The sequence below is a fragment of the Paralichthys olivaceus genome, chromosome 20 (genome assembly GCF_024713975.1).
Source record: "Paralichthys olivaceus isolate ysfri-2021 chromosome 20, ASM2471397v2, whole genome shotgun sequence".
NCBI lineage: Eukaryota > Metazoa > Chordata > Actinopteri > Pleuronectiformes > Paralichthyidae > Paralichthys > Paralichthys olivaceus.
This window is the reverse complement of record NC_091112.1, coordinates 688867-710581: the sequence shown is the minus strand read 5'-3', so window position 1 is coordinate 710581 and position 21715 is coordinate 688867. Positions and strand designations below refer to the sequence as shown.

The following is a 21715-nucleotide window of genomic DNA, read 5'->3' as shown; positions in this document are numbered from 1 at the left end:
CGCAGAACTGATGCATAAACGTCAAACTCGACCTGCCGGACCGTGACTGTGGCGGACGCTCGGCTGCTGCAGCGAGTGAGTTGAATCCTGAACAATTCGACTCTGGTGACTCAGATTCTGAAACACAGCAATTTCCACATCATACGACAAGCGGTCGTTAGTCACAAGCTGCTGCTCGTTATCTATCCGACAGGTTGTGATCACATGGTTGAAAAAATATGCATCTAATGACCACGTAGAAGTTTGATTTATTCATAACAAATATTTTCCACTTTTCACAAATTAAAGCTGAGTTATTCCTGTGAACAGCTGAAAACAATAAAGGGTTTAAGAAAATCACAAACACAAACTGTTCATTTGTTGACTCGTATTTCTTCTTCGGCTCCTCAGTGGTGAAACTTCTCACTTCTCACGTGTCGCCTCCTGCTGGTCGAACCGGGGAACAACAACATGTGAACTTTCTGCACAGGCTCCAGTTTCATTCTAATAACGTCCAACGTGACATCCGAGTAAACTGACGATAATAATAGGTTTGTTATGAGGATGCCTGGAGGAAACATTCGGGAAATGTCGGTGCCTCATTAAACGCAGGTTGCCATGCCAACGTGCTGACGAAATGCAACAGAGAAGGAAAACAAAACATATTAGATATTAAATGGACAGAAATTCAACTTGTCTGTGTGGAAATAACTCATTTATTTTCATGTGAATAAAACCTCTTGTGTTTCTCTCGATGAGGATGTAAAATAGTAAAAAAAGTGTAAAGTTCCAGATTTCACATCTGATTTGTTGTTCACTTGTTCTTTCGTTTCCTCAAACCTGAGGGAAAGTTTCATTATTTAACGACTGTGTGGAGCAGCAGCGTTTTCATTCTTCTTCTCTGAGCCTCGCACTGAGACACCTGCTCGGAGCTGAAGGCCTCACCAGTGTGCAGCAGCAGCAGCACTCGGTCACACAGGTCACACTGACGCATCCAGTCCCTGCGGCCGCTCACAAGCATTTCTGTTGTGAGGCCTCGCCTCATATTAAACCAGCAGAAGGAATGAGTAGCTGCAGGGAGGATGGTGAATGAAGAGGGAAACACCCAGAGCTGCTGTGCAAGTCTCAACTGAGGAGGAGGAGGAGGAGGAGGAGGAGGAGGAGGAGGAGGAGGAGAGCTCAGCAAATAGCAGAGACACAGGAAGTCACACAGCTCTGTTTCAAATTAAAACCAATCAATTCAGGGCTGAAAGTCATCAAGAAATAACCAACACTTCTTTTTATTTTGTGTTTATTTCAAGAATAGATAAGAACAAGATCTAAATGAATACATTTGCTATAAACTAAATAAACTAAATACCACAAACAGTGTGAAGATATTTCTGCCACGTTATTTATTATGTTGTTTAATATTATTTATTATGACCATATATAAGAATTTTATAATACACTATGTTATATACAAAATAGAGGAAATTATCATATTAATGATTATACTATCATAAATATGTTAATATAATGAAATAGTACATGAATACTAATTATGATAGTTACTATCATAATTCATTTTATGATGTTTTATTTAATCTTAATACTCTTTTTTCATCTCTACTCTTTTTTTTATTTCTGTCTCGGTCTCTCTCTTTAGCTCGATCTGAAAAAACTGCTTTGAATTTATTCTCTAAGCATCAACATTACATTCATCACTTGTTTCCACATATTAACATCTAATACGTTTATATTCTCACTATGATGTAAATTCACTTTCTATAACTCGACTTCTGAGACATCTCTTTCATTAATGAGTAAAGAGCTCCAGCTCCTTCCGGCCTCGCTGGCATCGCTCCCTCCCTCCGATAGTTACACAACAGTTTCTTCAGCTGAACTTAAATGTTGAAACATGTTATAACACATTCCACCTCTGGTGCAGCCGTTCCACTTTCACCTTCTGCTTCTCTGACGCTCCCTTTCTACTCATCTCAATATCTGGGGGTTTCTACGTAAAGAAAACTGTGTTGTGAGGATTCAGTTTTTTCTTTTCTTATTTCTCTCTGCAGGTTAATTGAAAGTCGTAATCAGACAAATCGTCTCCGTCCCTGCAGACGTTTCTTCACCTGTCACAGAAAAGCTCGGAGGTAAATGATGAAACTAATTGTTTGGCCTCTTATAGAATCTGTAAATCTGTGAAAAGGGGTCATACATGACCGTGTTCAGAAGAGGAGGCAGTGGTACTCACCACCTTGCACTTCGGTCCACGTCCCATCTGCTAACATGGAGGAGGTGGGGTTATGACCAATGTGCCCCATTAGCTGTTGAGTTTAAGTTTGATACTCAAGCGTCGGATGTGTCGTCACTTCCTCGCACCATCACCTCTTTGAAAACATTTGTCACTGAAGTGGTGGGTTGATTGATTGGTTGGAAGTGTGTGTGTGTGTGTGTGTGTGTGTGTGTGTGTGGGGGGGGGGGGGGGGGGGGGGGGGGGGGGGGGGGGGTGATGTAGCTGGGCTCTGTGAGGAGGTTTTATTTTGAAGGGCTGGGCCGGTAGTGCTGCGCTGTGTCACCTGTGCTCGGATCCGTCAGACGCGCAGTGAGGAGCGGGGAGCGTCAGTCATCTGTCCGGAGAGGAGGAGGAGAACATCACATCTGAGGAGGTGCGTCTCTTCTTCTTTTATTCTCTCTCTCTCTCTCTCTCTCTCTCTTTCTCTCTCTGCTCCAACACACAAACAATAAAACCCGCGAAAAGATGACCGACCCGCGCGCGCGCGTCTTTTACGCAGACCCACCGCGCGGCTGGCGGCGCGTGCTCCCCTCACCTGAGCTCATCGAGGGGAACTTCCGCTGCTCTCACCTCCTGGAGACACAAACTCCTCCAGGAGGGAATCGAACCTGATTCACGATCTCCCTTCTGCGCGTAACAACCGCCCCACGCGTCCTCTCTCTGTCCACGGTGCCACCGAGCGAGTGACACGGTGTCGAGCTGATTCACGTCGTGCGCGTAAAGTGTTAAATCTTGTAAAGTTCACATGGACGATCCAGGAGCGTGGATTCGAACTGCAGGGACGTTTACACTCGTTCATCCACACACGAGTTCACACTGGTGTTTCTGTTACTAACGATTGTTGAAGAAGAAGAAGAAGAAGAAGAAGAGTTGAACAACGTGTTTCTCATCAGGTTTTCAGATTCAGGCTGTTGTTGGTTGGTTCAGTGGAAACAGAATTTAAAGATGCTTCACCTCTGCAGAGTAAATCTGTTTTCTTTCCAAACGTCCTGAAGAAGTTGTGTTGTGACAGAAAGAGTTTCTAAGACGATCAAATCACACGAGCTGATGTTGATAATTATCACGATCAATGTCACAACATTATTTATCTTCAGTTTAAACTCTGGTTTCATGATATCATGGAATTTCAAATATATTTGTTGTCTTTCGCAAGTAATTGTATGTTTTATACAAAGTAAGAATCATTAACAGACAGAAATCTGAACATCAGATAAAACCAGAATCAGAATTCATGTTGGATCCTGTTGACATTTTAGAGATGACAGTTTTTACAGATGATTCCTCCATAAATCAGAAAATACCGTCGACACCAATGAGAAATGATTTTCACAGTTTTCAGGATGAAATGAATCCGACTGTGAACGAGCTGCTCAGTAAAAACCTTCAGGTCGTACAGGTGAAAAAATACTGAGTCAATTAAACACAAAGACGTGTCCAGGATGTTTTATTTCCACTGGTCTGACAGAAAACAGGAAAGTCTGAAATAAACAGCGCTGAAAAACAGGAGGATGAGAAAGGATCTGACAGGAGAGAAGCAGCAGAGGAGACTTGAATCTGGAAGATAAACCAGAGGAGATAACAAAACACGGAGGATTTAAGTTCCTCTTCTCTCTCCTCCCTCCCTCATCTCCTTTCTCCTCTTCCTCTGTCCTCCCCCTCTCGTGCTCAGGTGCATCACGTCCTCCTGTCTTGCCGGTACCAGGATGCATTTCTCCGTCAGGCCGAGTCTGTGCCTGCTGGGCTTGGTTCTCATCTCTGTGCTCCCTCAGCCGGCGCGAGGTCAAGGTAAGTACCACCACCAGCTTGCTTTCCACTCCGGGGCCAGCAGGGGGCCTCCCGCACAGCTACAGCAGCTTTCTAACAAAAGAGCGATGAACGTGACGTCTCCTGATGACGTCCCGCTGAGTGTTCAATCCCGGTGCTAAACTGTGAGGACGCTGCTCAGCGGTAGAGCTAGAAACATGTCTGAGTCCGTGAACCAGCATAACTTACGAGTCTCTATTTAGAATTAGAATTTCTGTGGTGCCGGACACGACGGGCGGTTTCCTCGGTCAGGTGTTTGTTGCCACGATGACGCTTTTCTCCAGCGCAGCAGTTTGTCTTGTTTGTTTCTGCAGAGCTTCAGATGCACCAGCTTTTAAATCAGGGATGAAAACATACAAACAGAAAAGAGATGCTTTCAGACCGGAACTGGAGTTTGTGTTTCCCACGTGAAGAAGCAGCGGGAGGTTAAAACTGATATCAGGGTCTCCTCCATCTTCAGTCACTGTGAGAACCACGTGAGGTCGACCACACAAACGTGGGCAGGAGTTCCCGCTAACCTCACGATGTGAGTGGCCGCGTCCTCGTGATGAATCATTCGCTGCTGCCTCAGTAAACCTCGCTGCCGTGTGGAAACGCAGGCATCGTTTGTTTGTCTGCAGCTTGGTCTCTGAAGAAATTCTCTTTTATTTAGAAGTTTCGGTTTTTCATTGAATTCACCCTCTCGTGTTTGTGTCGGAGGGAAAAGCCTCGATGCTGAAATCATAATGAGGAGACGTGTTTTGCCGACAGACGGCTGTGGCGTGTTCTGTCCCCGTGTGATTAATCCACATGTGTTGAGATTATTTATTTATCTGTTCAAAGAGAATTCTAACGACGGGTTTGTGTGTAACTGAAATCTACCTCTTCATAAACCTTCACCTCCTGTTCCTTCACATCATCGCGTTCTCTGCTGTTGTCTCTCACCCTCTTTAATTTATTCAGCGATCAACACGTTATCTCATTAACACAGACTCTCTGTAACACCGTCATCGACCTTTAACCCAAACTCTGCTCGCACCCTTCAGGCTGTGTGTGGAATCAGCTGATCGAGTGCAAGCGCGAGTCCGAGACGACGCTTTGTGTTTTCAGTCTGTTTGAAGTGAGAACGCGTGGAGACGCTAACGCAGAGTCAGTCTGGATCTTTAGATCAACACGTTCTGCTTCAGGAAGCTTCAAACCTGAAACAGGACAGGACCTGCTCCATGCTGATGTGACATCATCACTGCTCATTAACATAAAATGTCTAGAATCCACCAAACTGTTCCGAGTTATTTGTGTTTTAAAGTTTGCTGCTGGACACTGGAGATAAACTCTGGTTGTTAAGAACTGATCTCAGTTCAGCTTCACTCTTGATGGTGACTCTCAGTCATGAACCCACTCAGCAGAGCGACAGAGAACAGACGCTCAGGGAGCGAAGGAGGAAACGTTCTCCACGTTCACACGTTCAGTCAAACTAATGATTTAAAGTAGAAAAAGTGAAGCAGTAAAAAGAGGAGGACCGAGGATCGAGCCCTGTGGAACACCTTCATGCCTCCTGGTCTTTGAATCAACTTCTGCCAAGTCAGTGAACCATCAACCTCAGTTTTGATCAAGCTGCTGCTTTAAGGTAGTAAAAGTTTCATCATGCTGATTGAACGTATATTTATATTTTTGCAGACTTCTGTGTTATTTTGCTCAATCAGGGTTTAACACACCATTAAAATGACGTGACTGTGGCATGAACACGCGTTTCACCCGCTGAACATCTGGACATCGAGCAGAAAAACCAGTGAGATGAGGTGAAGCTGCAGCTTGACGTTTGAGCAGCAGAGTCACTCGCTGGTTTTTGGCCGTGGTACAAGTGAACTGAGGGTAACCACAGCATTCCTGAGCGAGGACGCCTCAGTGAGCGGAGCTCGGCAGCAGCAGCAACGCGAGAGCAGCTGAGGAGTTACGATCGACCTGGAGAGATTCCAGCGTGAAACTCCTCCGCTGCAAATTCTTGAGTCAGACGAGGTGAAATAACAGTCGACCTCAGATTAGAACTTATTCTCCGTGTTGATCAGTGAGCTGCAACTTTTACAACTAGAAGTGAAACAAAGAAACGGTCGTCTTCAAAACTTTGAATCTGCAGCGTTCATCCTGTTTTTTGTTTCCCGGGTTTCATTGTAGAAAAGGTTAGCGAGGACTGTTATTAACTAATTACAATTAGTCTCCCAGCAGACGCCTGTTTAAAGGTCAAAGAAAACTTCAGGGTCTCAGTTCAGCCTCTGAGGGCGTCTCAGCTTTAACCTGTGGGTTTCTGTACCTGCGGGGAGCAGCGGCGAGGAATGTGGTCAAATGTCAGCGTCGCTCAGTCGTTGCTTCTCTAGGTCACGTCTTCAATACGTGTCATTCCAGAGAACGTCCGACATCAGAGTCAGCGAAGGACAGAGGGAGAAACACGATTCTACCTCTAAAGTAGATAACGTTTTAATGGAAGAGGAAAAAACGCTGAACAAACTACGAAAGCTTTAGCTCTGGTTTGTGAGAACAGCGCCCTCTACCTGCCTCGTGCCATAAATAGTACAAACTCCAGTCCTGAAACATGTTTTGTCTTCGTTGCAGACGCGTCTTTCATCTTAATTTACAGTTTACGATCCCACGATGTTTAATGTGATGAAGATTATTTGACGGTGAAACGCTCCTGATTTTGAGTTGGTACATTTTTCACAGCTTCCTTCGAATCTTCCTGCTTCTTCTGTAACGTCGCCACAATTCTGCATCTCGAGCGTTTAAAACTTTGTGCGTCTGATTTGCTGCACAACTCGCGGCCGGTGTGACACACGTTCAATCCTCGGTGTGTGTGTGTGTGTGTGTGTGTGTGTGTGTGTGTGTGTGTGTGTGTGTGTGTGTGTGTGTGTGTGTGTGTGTGTGTGTTCATGTGCACCAGAGTTCACTTTTCCTCCAGTTGCAGGCAAACGTAAAAAATTATTCATGCACACACACGCTCACTCGCACTCAGTCGCACTCGGATACACACAACAACACACGCACGCGCTTTTCCACTGCACAACAAACAGAGAGGTGCGAAGTCTCTGCGTCTGGAATCATTTGGGATTTGAGCAGCTCTCTCCTGATGAGAGAATGTCCTTTGTCTCTGCGACACAGAGACAAACCCAGAGCTGAAATCCAGCCCTCGCTCTCATCCCCAGGTTGGTGCGATAATTGCTTCATGTGTGTTTGTATATAAATATATTTGCCTGCTGTTGAATGCGCCGGCTTCTCACTCTCCATTGAAACTGGGATTATCCTTCCAGTGCTGAACTCAAGTTTCTTTACATACCTACACGGTTTAGTTCATTTCTCGTGCAGATGACGACACGTGTGAAAGCGGCGGTTCACCCAAAAAAAGCAGCAGAGGTGTTTTTCTGGTAAATCTCATCAGCTCGACTAAATCCTGTGTTGTTGGAAGAAGCTGATTCAAAGGAAGATGACGAATTATCTTCAGAACTGTGTCATCCTCAACACGACTGTGAGATTACCTCCGTCAGCACATCCCAGAACCAGACTCAGCTCATTCCTCCGCAGACAGACTCCGAATGAAACCACATTTAAATTCACTGAACGTTTATTTGAATCTGCATCAGCTTTCATAAACATCCAGATCATGGCTGATCCTCTAATGTTGAGAAATGTCCCATCTCACACTGCTCGGTCCCACAATCTGGATTTTGTCCCGACCCCGTGTCCCTTCCTTTCACCTGATTTCATAGAAATCCGTCCAGTTTTGAATAATCCTGCTAATTTAGACACAAACACAAATCTGTTCTGTTGTCAGTGTGCTCGCTCACGCTATCGTCCATAAAGTTTTTACCATCCATGCAAAGCTCAGGGGCTCCACATTTACATTAACTGTCCCGAAGTCTTAATCCTGCTAACGGAGACAAACTCACTAGATGAACACATGACCTCCTGGTGGATTTCATCTGTGAATATTCAAACACATGACCTGACTGCGTCTTGTCCCACACACACACACACACACACAAAGTTTCAGACTGTAAAGTTCCTCTCGTTATTTAGTTGTGGGTGAACCGTCCCTTTAAGCCTCTTGTCTTCAGAGCATCAGATCTCAGCGTCAGTCACCGTGTGGGTATTTAAAGAAGTCGGCGGCAGCAGATGGCTCACCTCATCATGAGGACACAAACACACAAGTTTGTGGCTTTTTTATTTTGCAGCCTCTGGCTTTTCTCTTTGTTTTGTATCGTTGACAACATGAGATGTGGAATGCTTCTCGACGAGTTTTCCTCCTCTGGGATTTGGCTGTGCCGGTGTGAAAATGATGGGGGGGGGGGGTGTGGCTGTTGACCCTGAGATGTGGTTGTTGGCATCGTAGCGCTTCACAATGGCCTCGTTCCAGTGTTTTAATGTGAAAATACAACAACGCCGCCGCGGAGCTCCGTCAAGCATCACCATACTTTTGAGAAGTGCAGATAAAGTGGGCGTGGCGCGGCGTTGTTGACTTTTCTCGTGGTTTCTACGCAGGTCGAGGCCGTTGTAAAGACTGTTTGGATTTTCGGCCGGTCGTTGACGTGTGTGTGGAACATCTGAACGCTCCTGCTGACGACAGCAGAGGAATAGTGCTCATGCTATTCCAGAACCTCTTCCTTTGGTGTGCCTCTGTTCTTTCTCTCCTTGCAGTTAAAAGAGAGTCTCCTTCACTCCTTCCTCTCATCCTCCTCTCAGCCCTGATGACGATTTCAAAGCACAGACGCAGCAAGAGAAGGAGAAGAAAGCAAATGAGATCGGGACAGGGAAGCAGAGCGAGAGCGAGGGAGAGAGAGAGCGAGAGAGAAAATGAAATGGGTGAAGGATACGGGGGGGGGGGGGCTCCAGGCGTCTGATAGGGCCAATTTCTAATCAGGATGAGAGGCATGGGCGTCGCTTTGATGCCGCCGGTAAGTGGAACACAGAAGAAGACCTGTCGTTCGCCCACAGAGACGAACGAGCACAATAGATGAGGAAGAGGAGGATGAGGAAGAGGAGGAGAATGGGACTTTGCTTTTTAATGTGACATCTGTGTGAGCTCATCTCTGTGATGTGTGTCCTCCTGTGTGGATGAGATGCAATTTATCCTCTCTCGTGTTTTTTTTTTTTTTTTTTTCCTAACTGTTGAAAAACACAGATGGAGCGAGCGCCTCTCCACCGCCATAACTCTGGAGGGAGTTCAGTCTGACTTAAGTCGCAGCTGCGCTTCGTGCTCGGCGCTTGAACGACCACGAGCAAACCTGCATCTCCGTTAAACGTCCTGCAGCTCCACACGACTGCTTAAGGATATTTCTGTCACTTTATTAAACACGACATACGGCGACGTTAAAACTTAAGAGGTTGAACCATCTGTTGGAAATAATATATGTGTCAATCAACATTTCAAAAGTCAAAATAAGTTACCCTGAGAAAACTGAACTCAATCCAGCGTTACGGATGAAAACCACTAACACGCATTTTGTCTGAAATAAAAACTTTGTGGATGTTGCATGACAGGGTCCATGTTTTGATTCACTCCTTCACACGTTTACACTTTTAATCTGATGTTTATCTCGTAAAGCTGTCGGTGTCCTTCTGTCTCCGTCCAGTTTCATCGCCGCGAAGATTTCGAGCCAAAGTCCTGAGCCCCACGATGCTGCAGGTGCTGTGGAAAGAACCGAGAGGAGAGTTTGAGAGCTACAAAGTCGTTTACACCACACGACCAGGTGAGACGCCGCTGTGAAGACAGTCAGAAATTCTTTTTCCCGTCGTGTCGCTTCACGGTTTGACGCTCAAGTTCTGCAAAGTTAAAAAAAGTGTTGAAGGGAGTTTCTTCTCCTGCACAGGAAACACTGACGCTCCTGAAACACCTCGTCAGTCGTGCAGATCAGAGTTCTCACACGTCGTTAACGTCGACTGTGATGCGTTGATGTGTCTGTGAGAGCGAAGTTAGAGCTGTGAGGAAACACTGTGTCGGTCTGCTTCCTGCAGACGTGTCCTGACGATGATGAACCGATGAATGTTTGTGTTTGCGAGAGTCGACTGTGACGTTACGTACGTTCACGATCTGAAGAGCAGAAAATGGAGCCGTGTCGCTGGAAACTCTCTCTGCAGGAATCTTCTAGTTTAAACTTGAGTCATCAGGAATTCTCTCTCCTCCTCCTGTACAGTCCTGTTCACACACTCAGCCGCTCCACACCTGGAGCCTCTGTGGGGGATTGGCTGTCTGGTGCCTTGCTGAAGGGTTCCTCGGCTGTGACCCCTGCAGCATTAAAGAGCTCCGTGAAAGTCAAGTAGAGAGGAAGACAAACTGATCTTTCTCTGGTGGGTGCAGATTCCTGCAGGAGTGGAACGTGAGCTTCTCATGTTGTGTCGCCCGCTTGTTGCTTCTTAATTCGTTCTGCAGAGAAACAGACACGTAGCCGAGCAGCGTCTGAAATCTCTCGCTCTGGAAATCTGTGGTCGATTACAGGAGGCACAGCTCAGATTTATCTCTGAACGCCTCAACAAGTTTGTGAAAACTGCTCGAGGCTCAGACTGATTTTTGGAGCGGATTCTATTATTAGGGACACAGAGACTGTAAATAAAGATGGACGACGCGTCTCCGAGAGCTAGAATCTCTCAGATGCAGGTGCCGCCATCTTTATGTCAGTTGTTTTAAAACAAAATCAACGAAGCGTTTTAGTTCAAAACTCCTCAACTCTGAGAACGTGGGCGTCATCGTTTCCTAAAGTTTCAGTTCAGATTAAAACACAACCCCAGAGGTTTCAAACTGAATCCAGCTCTCAGAGGAGGAACCTGTTGTTCTGTTCGGACTTTTCCGAGTTTGAATTCTGTCGCAGATTGACGATGATCACGGTGATAAACTCACGTACGTTCATTGGTGAGCTGCTCTGTCATCATCGCAGGTGCAGACGGTTCTACTGCTCGTGGATTAAAGTTAGTGATGAGTCTGTCCACAGCTGCGTGTTTCTGGATGTTGTGACGAGCAGGTCGTAAACCTCGTAAACCTCGTAAACCTCGTAAACACCTCGTCTGTTTATCACCTTTTCACTCCTGAAACTTTCAACTTCACCACGTAAAAGAGTCTGTTATTGATTTTATGGAGAAGTTTCCGACATGGAGTCTGCGTCTGTGACCGCTGCAGCCAGAGGCGTTATGTTCAAGGTTATGTCGAGGGTCAAATTCACTGTGACCTTGCAAATCCCTCTTTAGCTTTGTGAACACGATAAGTTAAGAACGCCTCGAGAGAATTATTTCAAATCTGGCACAAATGTTGAGCGAGACTCACAGAGGAACTGATTAGATTCTGGAGGACAAAGGTCAGAGTGAATGAATGAATATAGACTGAAACTGTGCTGGTCACCATGACGACCCGCCACAAATCCTTCTTCTTCTTTGTGTCTGATAAAGTGTAAACAGGAAGTTTCCTGAAACCACTGGAAACTATTTCCCTTCTCTTGATGTATTTACTTGTTTTTGGGTTTGAACACATCGAGCGTCGTCTCAAAGCTTCGGATCCTCAGATATTTTCACAAGGACTCAACGTTTTCACCAAAGCTCGATGAACTCCTCTCTGACGTGCCCGCACAGCTCGATTTGCAACATGCTGCCTTCGGGAGCCGCTCAGTTCTGAGGAAGGGAAAGAAAAAAAGATAAATGTTGAAAGTAAGTGGAAGTGGAAGGACGCTGCGTGAGAGGGAGGGTCCTCGATCATGTCCTCGCTGCAGGCTGCTGATGTCAGCGTGAGCACGATGGAAATCCAGGGACGGAGCTGGAGTTGATCCACACAAACAGCTGGAAGAACTCAGCTGGATGTTTTTTCTTTTAAAGTCGAGACTCATCCTCACGTTCAAGCCTGTGTGATTCTTTTCTGAAACTTAATCCTGTTTTTTAATCGTGCACACGTTGTTTTTCATACCTGACAATTTATCGTTTCCTCCTGGATCATTGATTTTTATTTTTTCAGAAGCACGACAATGAGCAGGAGGCAAAAAGACACAAAGAATTTAATCTCACACACAAAGAATAAAACACAAACTGAAGCTCAGCTGCTGTTGTTACTCGGAGGACTTTGGTTTGCAGCTCCGACAGTCAACCATCGTCCTGCACGATTAGCTGCTTCTCTTTTATTCGTTTTTTCATTATTCCTGAGTGATTTCTCTGGGTCGTGTTCATGTGGCTTCTCCCTGAATTTTCCCCTTGCTGCCGTGACGAGCTGTTTTCACCTCGGGCGTTAATAAAGTCTGTCGCTCCTCTCCTCGCTCTCTGGCGCCTCGGGGCGTCTCACTGTTCGTTTTCTTTTCTGGGCAGTTTGAGTGATGGTGTCACTCTCAGATGGTTCGTTTGATCGTTGGATGCTGTTTGAGAACGTACAGGTGTGTGTGGAGTAAAGAAGAGTTCTAGAAAATAAAGATTTCGTAGTTTTCCTCTCACTGACTTCTGTGGATATTGTTTTCTTTCCTTCCTCCTCGCACCTTCTCCATCCCTCTCTCTCGTCCTCTTTCGAAACGTCTTCATCTCTTATCTCATTATCTTGTCATCTGTCTTCTCTCCATTTGTTTCCTTCACTCTCTTTCCTTTCAGTTTAAGTGGACGGTTGTTCTGACGCAGGTCCACGTCTCTCAGTCCTCTAACGCTCGGCTCACAGAGGCCGATGGCGAACGTCTCCTCCTGACAGGAAGTTCAGTCTGAGGTTGACTCTCGCTGTCAGTGATTATAAAGTTTTGCTTTTCTCTTCATGCAGCTGAAACAGATGTTGTGAGTGGATGTGTTGAGTTTATGTGAACGTAATTACATGGATTTCACAGAGCGATCCCTGAGTGTCACATTAGAGGAGATGCCAGACTCCGTAAATCAGCCTGAAGCAGCTTTTTAAACACGAGAGAGATGCAATTAAAGTGGAATAAAACATAATGAAGTGTTTGTGCTTCGGACTCAAACCTTTCTCATATTTCAAAGTGTTTGTTTCCTCTGATAAAGAAGAAGATTCAATTGAATCTTGTGTCTCAGTGTTGTGAGGAAAAGTTCAGCTTCGACTAAAATATCCAACGTTTCTGCATAAAGCAGGTTGATATGAATCTTATGGATTTTAAATGGATGAAATGGACCAACCCCTGCTCGCTCTCTCTCTCTGATGTGTTTGGTTCCTCTCTCGCCCTGCACAGGTGGACAGAAGGAGGAAGTTCAGGTATCGAAACAGGAAGCGAAGCTGCTCATCGAGGACTTTGACCCGTCTAAAGAATACGACTTTAAAATCGTGGCGGTCAGTGGAGGACGTGAGAGCAAACCTCTTCAGGCCAAACATGAAGGTAGGAGACTCGGCTTCCTCCTCCTCCTCCTCCTCCTCTTCCTCTAACACAGTTTGTAATGGTAGCTGTTGTGTCTTGCAGCTCAGCGATCAGGCATCGAGGTGGTTCAGTCCCAACGGAGACCAGACGCCGGAGTCACGGAGGAGAACAACGAGATCTCGGAAGGTAAGACGCTCGGCGGGTTAACAGGAGACAAACCAGGCGACCGGAAAAGATCGATGCACCCGTCTGAGTCTGGATTCACGACCTCGTCTGTGTAACGACAGCAGAAGAAGAAGAAGAATTGAAATGTCCCAGGAAGACGACCTGTAATCCTCCGCTCTGAGACGACGCACGTTTTAAATGTTTCATGAAAGCATTAGAAGAAGACGGCTCAGTAGAACCAGGTAAGATGAAGAGGCCTCAGGTTCACTGAGGAATGAGCTGGATTCACCTCGTAAATAAAACACTGGGAAACAGCCACTTCTTGTTTTTTCTAATCATTATTACTCCGACACATCTGAAGAAGGACGGAGGCCTGTGGGCGAAATATTCCTGCAATTTCACGGCGATTATCATCGAGCCTCATTCCCCGAGAAAATGGAGGCAGAGGAAATAAAACGAAGGTGCGACGGAAAGAGTCAGGGAGCGAGAGGCTGCAGCAATCAGGAAATGAGCGGAGGGAGGGAGGGAGAGCGGTAAACAAGCCTGTTGTAGGTTTGGACGTGATGATGATTGTGAGCGGAACAATCAGGAACAAAACAAAGACAGGAAACAAGCAGGTAAGACTGGAACTGTCGAGTTTCACCTCAACATCTCTGCATCAGTTTCAACTCTTTTGAGTGGAGCCCGACAGATTCCACGTGCTTCGCTCCCGCTGTCCAGAAATCTCCGACACAAACACACGGAGCAGTCGTGATCGTGGCTCGGACCAAATACGCTCCACCAATCAGGAGTCAGCCGTCCGTCATGACGTCTCTGTTTTTACATCATCTATAACTGATTAAACCGAACTGATGAGAAACACTGGAACAAACACCAGTGAGATGAGAACGAGCTGAAACCACAGAAACATCTTTGACCAACGTTGATTTAACGTCTGTGTGTTAACCAGATCGAAAGAAAACAAATCAAACCAAATCTTCACAACTTGAATTTAGAAAATCTTCTTTACGTAAAAAAACGTTACACAAACGTTAACGCAACAGTTTATTATGTCGAATAAAAGTTTTCATGTTTTGAATTTTTATCAGACAACATATCGATCAGTCGGGCTCCACGTTCAAAGAGTCAGTTTGTGTCTTCGTCGTTTCAAACTGTAAAATATTGAAAATGTAAAATGATTTGACTCATGACGATGTTTTCTGTTTCATCAAAACCAAACTGAATAAAAGGTTTGTGAACTGAAGTCGTGTGTGTGTGTGTGTGTGTGTGTGTGTGTGTGTGTGTGTGTGTGTGTGTGTGTGTGTGTGTGTGTGTGTGTGTTGAAATGAGGAGTTAATGATGGTGCATGATGGGAGACTTCTGGGCAGACGCCTCCCCGTCGTCTCAAACCTAAATCACAGCTTCTGCTCTGAGCGTCGTCACAACGAGGAAGTAGAATCTTTTTCTTTAACGTCAGTGAAACTCGAGTTTCTGCCGCAGCCAGTTTGACATTTTATTTTGTTGAAACTTCCTTTCTGCACGTTTCGTTTCATTAAATCACAACTTCTCCGTTGATTTAATTTTTCCTCCATGCCGGCGACACCTAGTGGCCAAGAGGGATCACGATGTCTCATGAACGACTTTTCCTCACAGTTGTTATAAAACGTTCGGTCGGACTCAAAGAGGAAGTGATTCGATGTGGAGGTTAAAGGTCCGTGACTTCACGAATGTTCTTTAGCCTCGTGAACACGTTTTCTTGAGAACGCCTCGAAAGAATCATTTTCATCGTGGAACAAATGTTCACTCGGAGTCTTTGGTCACCTCGTTAGATTGTGGGGGTCGAAGGTCTCAGTGACCTCATGTGAAAAAGAAAATGTCACTTTATTGGGAAGTTAAAGATCTTTAGACTTAAAACCTCAGAAAAAGACGATGAATGATTCTTATATATTGAATTGAAGCTGGTGAATGTGTCATTGAGTTAAAACGCCGCCTCATGTCTAACGGTCCAATCAGGACCAAGCACAGAGCCTGTGTTTATCGGAGCTCGATTGTTGCAGCCTGAATTTTTAAAAGCTTGAATTAAAACCACTTTAAATGAAACTAGAAAAACATTTTACTTGAAGAATCTTCACTCCGTCGTCCCGTGTTTGGAATCATTCAGATTCTGGTAATGAAGCAGGAGTCACAGGACGACAGCTGCTTCTCCGCATCCACTCTGGGCGGCTGTGGTTCTCCTGTGACTCGTTTCTGCGACTGATCTGGAATCAGACATTTCTCAGAGAAACAGCTCAACAGATGTTTGTAAAAAAAGGGAACCAGACTTCAAACGGCCGTGTTTGCACTCGCAGACGAGTCAAAGCTGAGTGAGGGAGAATCAGAGCGAGAGAGAGAGAGCGAGAGGGATCTGATCCAAACTGAGATTGTTACGGCCACGACTTCCATCCAAACCTTTTTTCTGAATCTTTGTGATGTCGGCCGAGTGGTGTTAGTGAGGCTCCGCCCACCCGACTACGTTTTAAAGCTCATCACTGTTGCTACACGTCGACGCTGGTTCTGTTCGAGTCTGAAAACTGAACGAGCGGACGATAAATCTCATGTGAAAATCACCCTCCAATCACGTCTCCTTCAGTTTCTACCTGAGTTCTGTTGAAAAAGAAAAGCATGGAGCAGCAACTGTCACTGGAGGAGGCCGCCCATTAGAGAGAGAGCGGGGGGGAGGGAGAGATAGAGAGAGATAGAGGGAGAGAGAGAGAGGGAGAGAGGCTGGAACCAACATAGTGGCTGTTTTTCTCTGAGGTCCTGTTTTTGCTGATGATCTGACAGGAAGTGTGAGGTTCCTCTGCTCAGTCCAGTCACTCAGGTGAACTGTCGTCTGTAAACGCTCGATTCCAGCTTCCTGTCCGGGGGGGGGGTGGTCCACCCCTCGTGTCAGCTGGGATCGGCTGATGCATTAATGGATGTAAATATAATTCATTTTTGCAGAATCGTCGGTTTGCATTAGTGTTTGTGTGCGTCACCTGCTGGAGCGACAGACGGGAGGAGGGAGGAAACAGATGAAACGCTTTTTACATCACTTCTATAGCGTTAAATAGACACAGACACACACACACACACACACACACAGCTTCACTATCATCATCCCCTCCAGCTCCTCTTTTTCTCTCATCATTTTTTCTCATTACTCTTTTCAATCTCTTTGGTCCGTTGCCACTTTAATTTTTCTTATTTTTCGTCTCTCAGTCTTTCTCTTCTCATTAAAAGGTTCAGAACTCGATGGATTCACTCAGGACAACGTGTCGTGAGACGTCAGACTCGTCCAGTTTCTCCAAAAATGTCCAATTGTCTCTCATTCTCTGTCGTTCTTTTGATTCTCGTCCACTGGACGTGATGGGGAATGTCTCCTATATGTTGAGGACACGTCGTCAGGTTTGTTGGATTATGATCTGTCTCCGTTCAGGTTGTACAGAATCTGATTTGTGAATATGGGCTGAACACAAACCATCGTCCACATGACAGGAAGTATCAACGTGTGATTTGTGCCACGATAAATGTGAGGCCGATGTTTGTGTGTGGTTGCGTGATGTCCCAGCTCGTCTCCCGTCGTCTCCCTCCTCCGCTCTCCCTCTCACAGTCCTGTCTCAGCACCACCTCCCTCGCTCATAGCTGACGGTCCGCTCCGTGCCCACACTTGCTGAATACCTCAGCTTTTCCTCACAGGCCTGTTCGCGGCCTCGAGCAGCTGCCTGCTCGCTGTCAGTCTGAGGCTCTGACTCTTGTGTGTGTCTGTTGACGTCTACATTGTGATGATGAGACGCCGGAGGCGGCGCCGGAAGGTTTGTCGCTGGCTGTGATCGGTTTGGATTCACAGGCTGCAGCGGTGACCCGGGTGTCGTCAGCTCCTGGAGCAGAAGGTTTTTAATCACAGCTCCAGGTCCGACCTCCTCTCGGATGTTTCTGTGGATCCAGTGTTTCTGTTTCTGTCGTTCACTTTGCGAGGACGTGTTTTAACTCTCACTGAAATCCGACACATTCTGAGGACTCATATTTCTGAGTGTGCAGCTCGATTTGATTTCATTCTGAGCTCAGCACAAAGAACTGAGCTTTGTCTCTGTGTTGCCACTCTTCACATTCCTCCTGCGCTTTCTTACCTGATTGGAATCCAAGTTATTCAAGGGCGGGGCTCAGTGATCCGGCTGCATTGGCACGGATACAAGTGTTTGTCTCAGCGGTTACATCACCGTCGTTAGTCTACTCACCTGTAAGAGACACTGGAACGTGTGTGTGTGTGTCTGTGTGTGTGTGTGTGTGTTCCAACATTCCTGGACCTACTGTATTTGGGGCATATGTCCCTACAAGCTGAGGTCAGTCAAAGGTGAAAGTACCAAACTCTTTTTTTTTTTCTATAAATCACACACACTTCGACCTGACCGCCGCCCCCTACAGGAGGGTCACCTGAAGTACAGGACAGTTCATGTGTAGCACAAACGTTGCTGTGATATTCGTGTCATATTTGTCACATCCACTAGAGGCCGCCGATCAAACCTTAACTGTGGACATTGTCCCTTCTGTTAGAAATAAAGAAATGTCCTGATTTACAAACTCTCTTCGTCCAGACGTGAACACAAAAACACAAAAACGACGACAAACGCTGAAACAACTTGACACTGACGAGTCATTTTCTTGAGCCGGTGGTTGAGATGAAGATTTGAATCCAGTTTCTTTCTGTAACTGATTCACTTCAAACGCGTTTCGAGACGAATCGTTTTGTCCGTCGGCTTCGACAAATCACCTGCAGAGTAAAATCTCATCATGACAAACGGGAACGAGTTGAGAAGTTCAAGTTGTGAAATTGTGCAATTTTCTTTCCAGCTGAATTCAGTGTCTGAGGTTCAGAGCGTGAACTTGTGACCTTTCATTTACACACACACACACACACACACACACAGGTCCTCACTGTGTGTGTGTGTGTGTGTGTGTGTGTGTGTGTGTTCTGACATAACCCTTTTATTGAAGTCTGATTCCTCGTCCATGTGTTGAGTCCACAGTAATTAGACTGTCAGGAGAGGACAGACAGGAATAATGAAATCACACCTTGGACATCATGTTCCACCCCTCAGGCAAAGGAGTGTGTGTGTGTGTGTGTGTGTGTGTGTGTGTGTGTGTGTGTGTGTGTGTGTGTGTGTGTGTGTTAAGGTTAGGATTAGATTTAAACGAGGGAAACAGAAAGATGAGTTTGCGCTGAGAAGAATAAAAGAGTTCTCATATGAAGACGAACTGTGACGAGTGTTTATCTGAGAGCGGAGCTTCTTTGTTCCTGTGTTTCTGTGGGAACATGTACGACGGCATCGTTTAAGATCTGGATGCAGATCACATTTTAATTCCATGTGAGAACGGGACGTGAGAACGTCAGTGTTTGTTGTTTTTATCGCCATTTCCTGTTTATGTCTCGTGTCTTATTTCTTTTCTCGTTTCCTTCTTTCTTCACTTCATCACTTTCTCTCTAATCTCTTCTGTTTCTGTTCTTATCTTTTACGACCTGTTCTCTCGTCTCTCAGTGTTTCTTTCTTCCTGATAATCTTTCTTCATCTCTTTCTCTATCGTCTCTGTTTGTGTTTTTCTTTCTCACTGATAAGATTCTTCTCTTTCTTTCTTTTTTCTTTCCGTCATCGGAGTCGTATTTGAACGATCAAACCATCGGTTCTCCTCTTATTGTCACTTATTCACTTTAAAATGAAAACTCACTCATATGGACGTGAGCCTTTTTGCCTAAATTCAGAATAAAGATAAACAGAAGAGGCGACTTGAGTCTGAACAAACTTGACTTCAAATCATATTTCTCCTTGTTTTTAATTAGCCTGATTCAAATGTTTTGCTGTCAGTGACGTAGAATCTACTTAGTGTTGAAATCCAGCTGCTGTGGACGGAGGTTCTGCAGCCAGATGCTTTTCTGGAGATAAATAATGTTGTTAGTGACCCAACAGCAAAATTACACAACATCCATGTTTGAGTGAACGTATGATTAATTCCTGTTATTGTGAAATTCAAATCATGTTGTTTTCCTTCTTTGTTGCTTCACTCGTCTCTGTGGAGTTTCTGTTAATTCACTGTCAGTCAAACTGTCTCCTGGGGATTTTCAGAAGATGCACTTTGAGTTTCTGTTTGTTCGCATGTGCAGGAAATCAAAGAAGGAGTCGACTGTAACAGAGAGATTACAAACATACTCACACACTCACACACACACACACACACTGTATATAAAGAGAGAGAGAATCTGTGATTTGAAGGAGACGTACATTCTTGATGAACTATAATCTGCTTAAATCAGATTATCTCGTTTGCTCCTGATTCTCGTCTGGTTTGTTTCTTTGCTGTTTCTGTTCGACAGTAGATTCATCGTGTATTTATAACCTTTAGTTTGCTCGTTAACTGCGTCTCACACACTCACACCGTCGCACATCTTTCCACCAACCAGCTCTGCACACTCAGTCCCTGAGGAGCGTCTCTGGTGAAACTCGGTGCCTTGCTCAAGGGCTCTCCAGTGGCCGTCAATTAGACCTGCTGCACTTCTCCTGTTCCCATTTCTGTTGAAGCAGAGGAAACAAAACACAAACCTCCAGGTTTTCTGTAATGTTGAGTTTACAGGTGAACACAGAGTTTCTAAGTTTTATATAAAACTGAGACTTTTACTGACCCAGCTCTGAAAGTGAAGCCAGAACATCCCAGAATCCCGTTCGAGGTTTGTTTTGAACTGCGGCTAAAATCTCGAATCGTCTGAAAACCAGTTTATCAGCAGATAAAAGAGAATTCATCGTCCTGAGCTGCTCGTTGCTCTCGTGAGGAGAAATGAGAACAGGCGGAGTCATCGCAGTCATCAGGAGAAGAAGGGTTTAGAACAAAAGTCCTAATCTGTCCTCCCAGTCCAATTAGTCTCACACGAAGGGTGAGTCCAGATAAGACGAGCGTGATTCACAGGAAACACTGGAAACCATCAACACGATGAGGTGGAACGAAAGTCACTGCTCCTCGATGGAAGACATCGAGAGCAAAGGACGATTCTTAAGTTGCTGACGATGACGTTTATCAAAAGGCTGACGGCAACAACATCCCGAAAACACGAGAAGAGAATCCGTCGAGGTTTTCATGCAGATGTTAAACTTTCCACACGGTCGACCACGTGGGATCCGTGTCATCACGCCGCTCTGGAATCGGAGGCATCTGACCCTTTCACCCCCCACCCCCACCCCCCCCGAGCTGAGCGTGGATAAATCCGTCACACCAGCGCCTCAGGTGCGATCGCTCCTTTGACGGGGTTTGACCCTGCAGTTGCAGCTCCTCCCCCTCCAAGCCTGAAATGAGCCCCTCAGCTCTGACCTGGCTTTGACCGCTGGACGTTCAGGACACGTGTGTTTGTGTCTCCGGAGCAGGTTTGATGGCAGGAGACACTCGTTCACTTCTCTGCTCGGAGGGAAATATAATGTGAACGCTTTCACGCGGTGATGAGTTTCCCATCGTGCAGGTGATGTAACATTTACTGAGATTCATGAGTCAGATACACATTTGTCTTCGTTCGTCCCTTGAACTCAGTCGTCACGATTCTCCCTCCAAGTTGTTGAACATGTGGGGGGGTGAGGGGCGGAGCCTGGGTCCGCCCGCTCACTGGGAAGTTCCCTGTACGTTTTACGAGGAGGCTGCAGGAAGTTCAGAGACGCCGACGTGGACATTTGTGACTGTAGCACCTGTGGACTCATGACTATGCATGAGGACGTGAACAGGACTCGTGTAGAGACAGTGTCCCCGAGGGGCCGCTCCACTAATCACAAAGCTTCAGTCTTACGCTTCGTTCTCTCTGCTTCTTCTTCATGACCTTAATTCAAACCTCCGGTGAGTCGAGAAGTGCGACAGGTGGACAAAGTGTTGTGTTTTTGAGACTGAGAGACAAACCTGCGTCTCTGAGACGCTTCACAGTCTCATCATCAGGATATTTCACATCCTGTCAGGGACGTTCCTCATCTCAGAAAAAAAGATGTTCAGCTCTTAGACAGTTCCTCAGTGTGAGACGCAGCGTCGATGCTTCACCCACAATGCATCGCGTGTCTCAGGTCGGGGTCACACCTGGTGTTGACGTCCTGACAGATGAACGTGCGGACGCTGAGAGGAGTTCAAATACTTCTGATTGACTGTGAGACTGTAGAGGTCAGAGGTCGTCGGCTGCAGTCACGTGTTCTCAGAGAAG

The 21715-nt window shown here is 45.8% G+C and overlaps 1 protein-coding gene across 9 annotated transcripts in view; it reads left to right on the top strand.

Moving 5' to 3' along the window:
* The first annotated feature begins 2479 nt into the window (after positions 1-2479).
* LOC109645574 (collagen alpha-1(XIV) chain-like) overlaps positions 2480-21715 on the top strand; it is a 63980-nt gene continuing 44744 nt past the window's right edge. For 6 of the 9 annotated variants that reach the window (XR_011239591.1, XM_069516618.1, XM_069516617.1 and 3 more), the window contains exons 1-5: positions 2480-2630; positions 3927-4042; positions 9658-9774; positions 13216-13359; positions 13441-13524. Coding sequence is in view for 8 of the 9 variants with exons in the window: in XM_069516618.1 (XP_069372719.1) it covers positions 3961-4042; positions 9658-9774; positions 13216-13359; positions 13441-13524 (427 nt within the window). In the remaining variant the exon portion in view is untranslated. Of the gene's footprint in view, positions 2631-3926; positions 4043-6973; positions 7234-9657; positions 9775-13215; positions 13360-13440; positions 13525-21715 lie in introns of those variants that run through there. The other 3 variants (XM_069516619.1, XM_069516616.1, XM_069516622.1) reach the window with 3 other exon arrangements.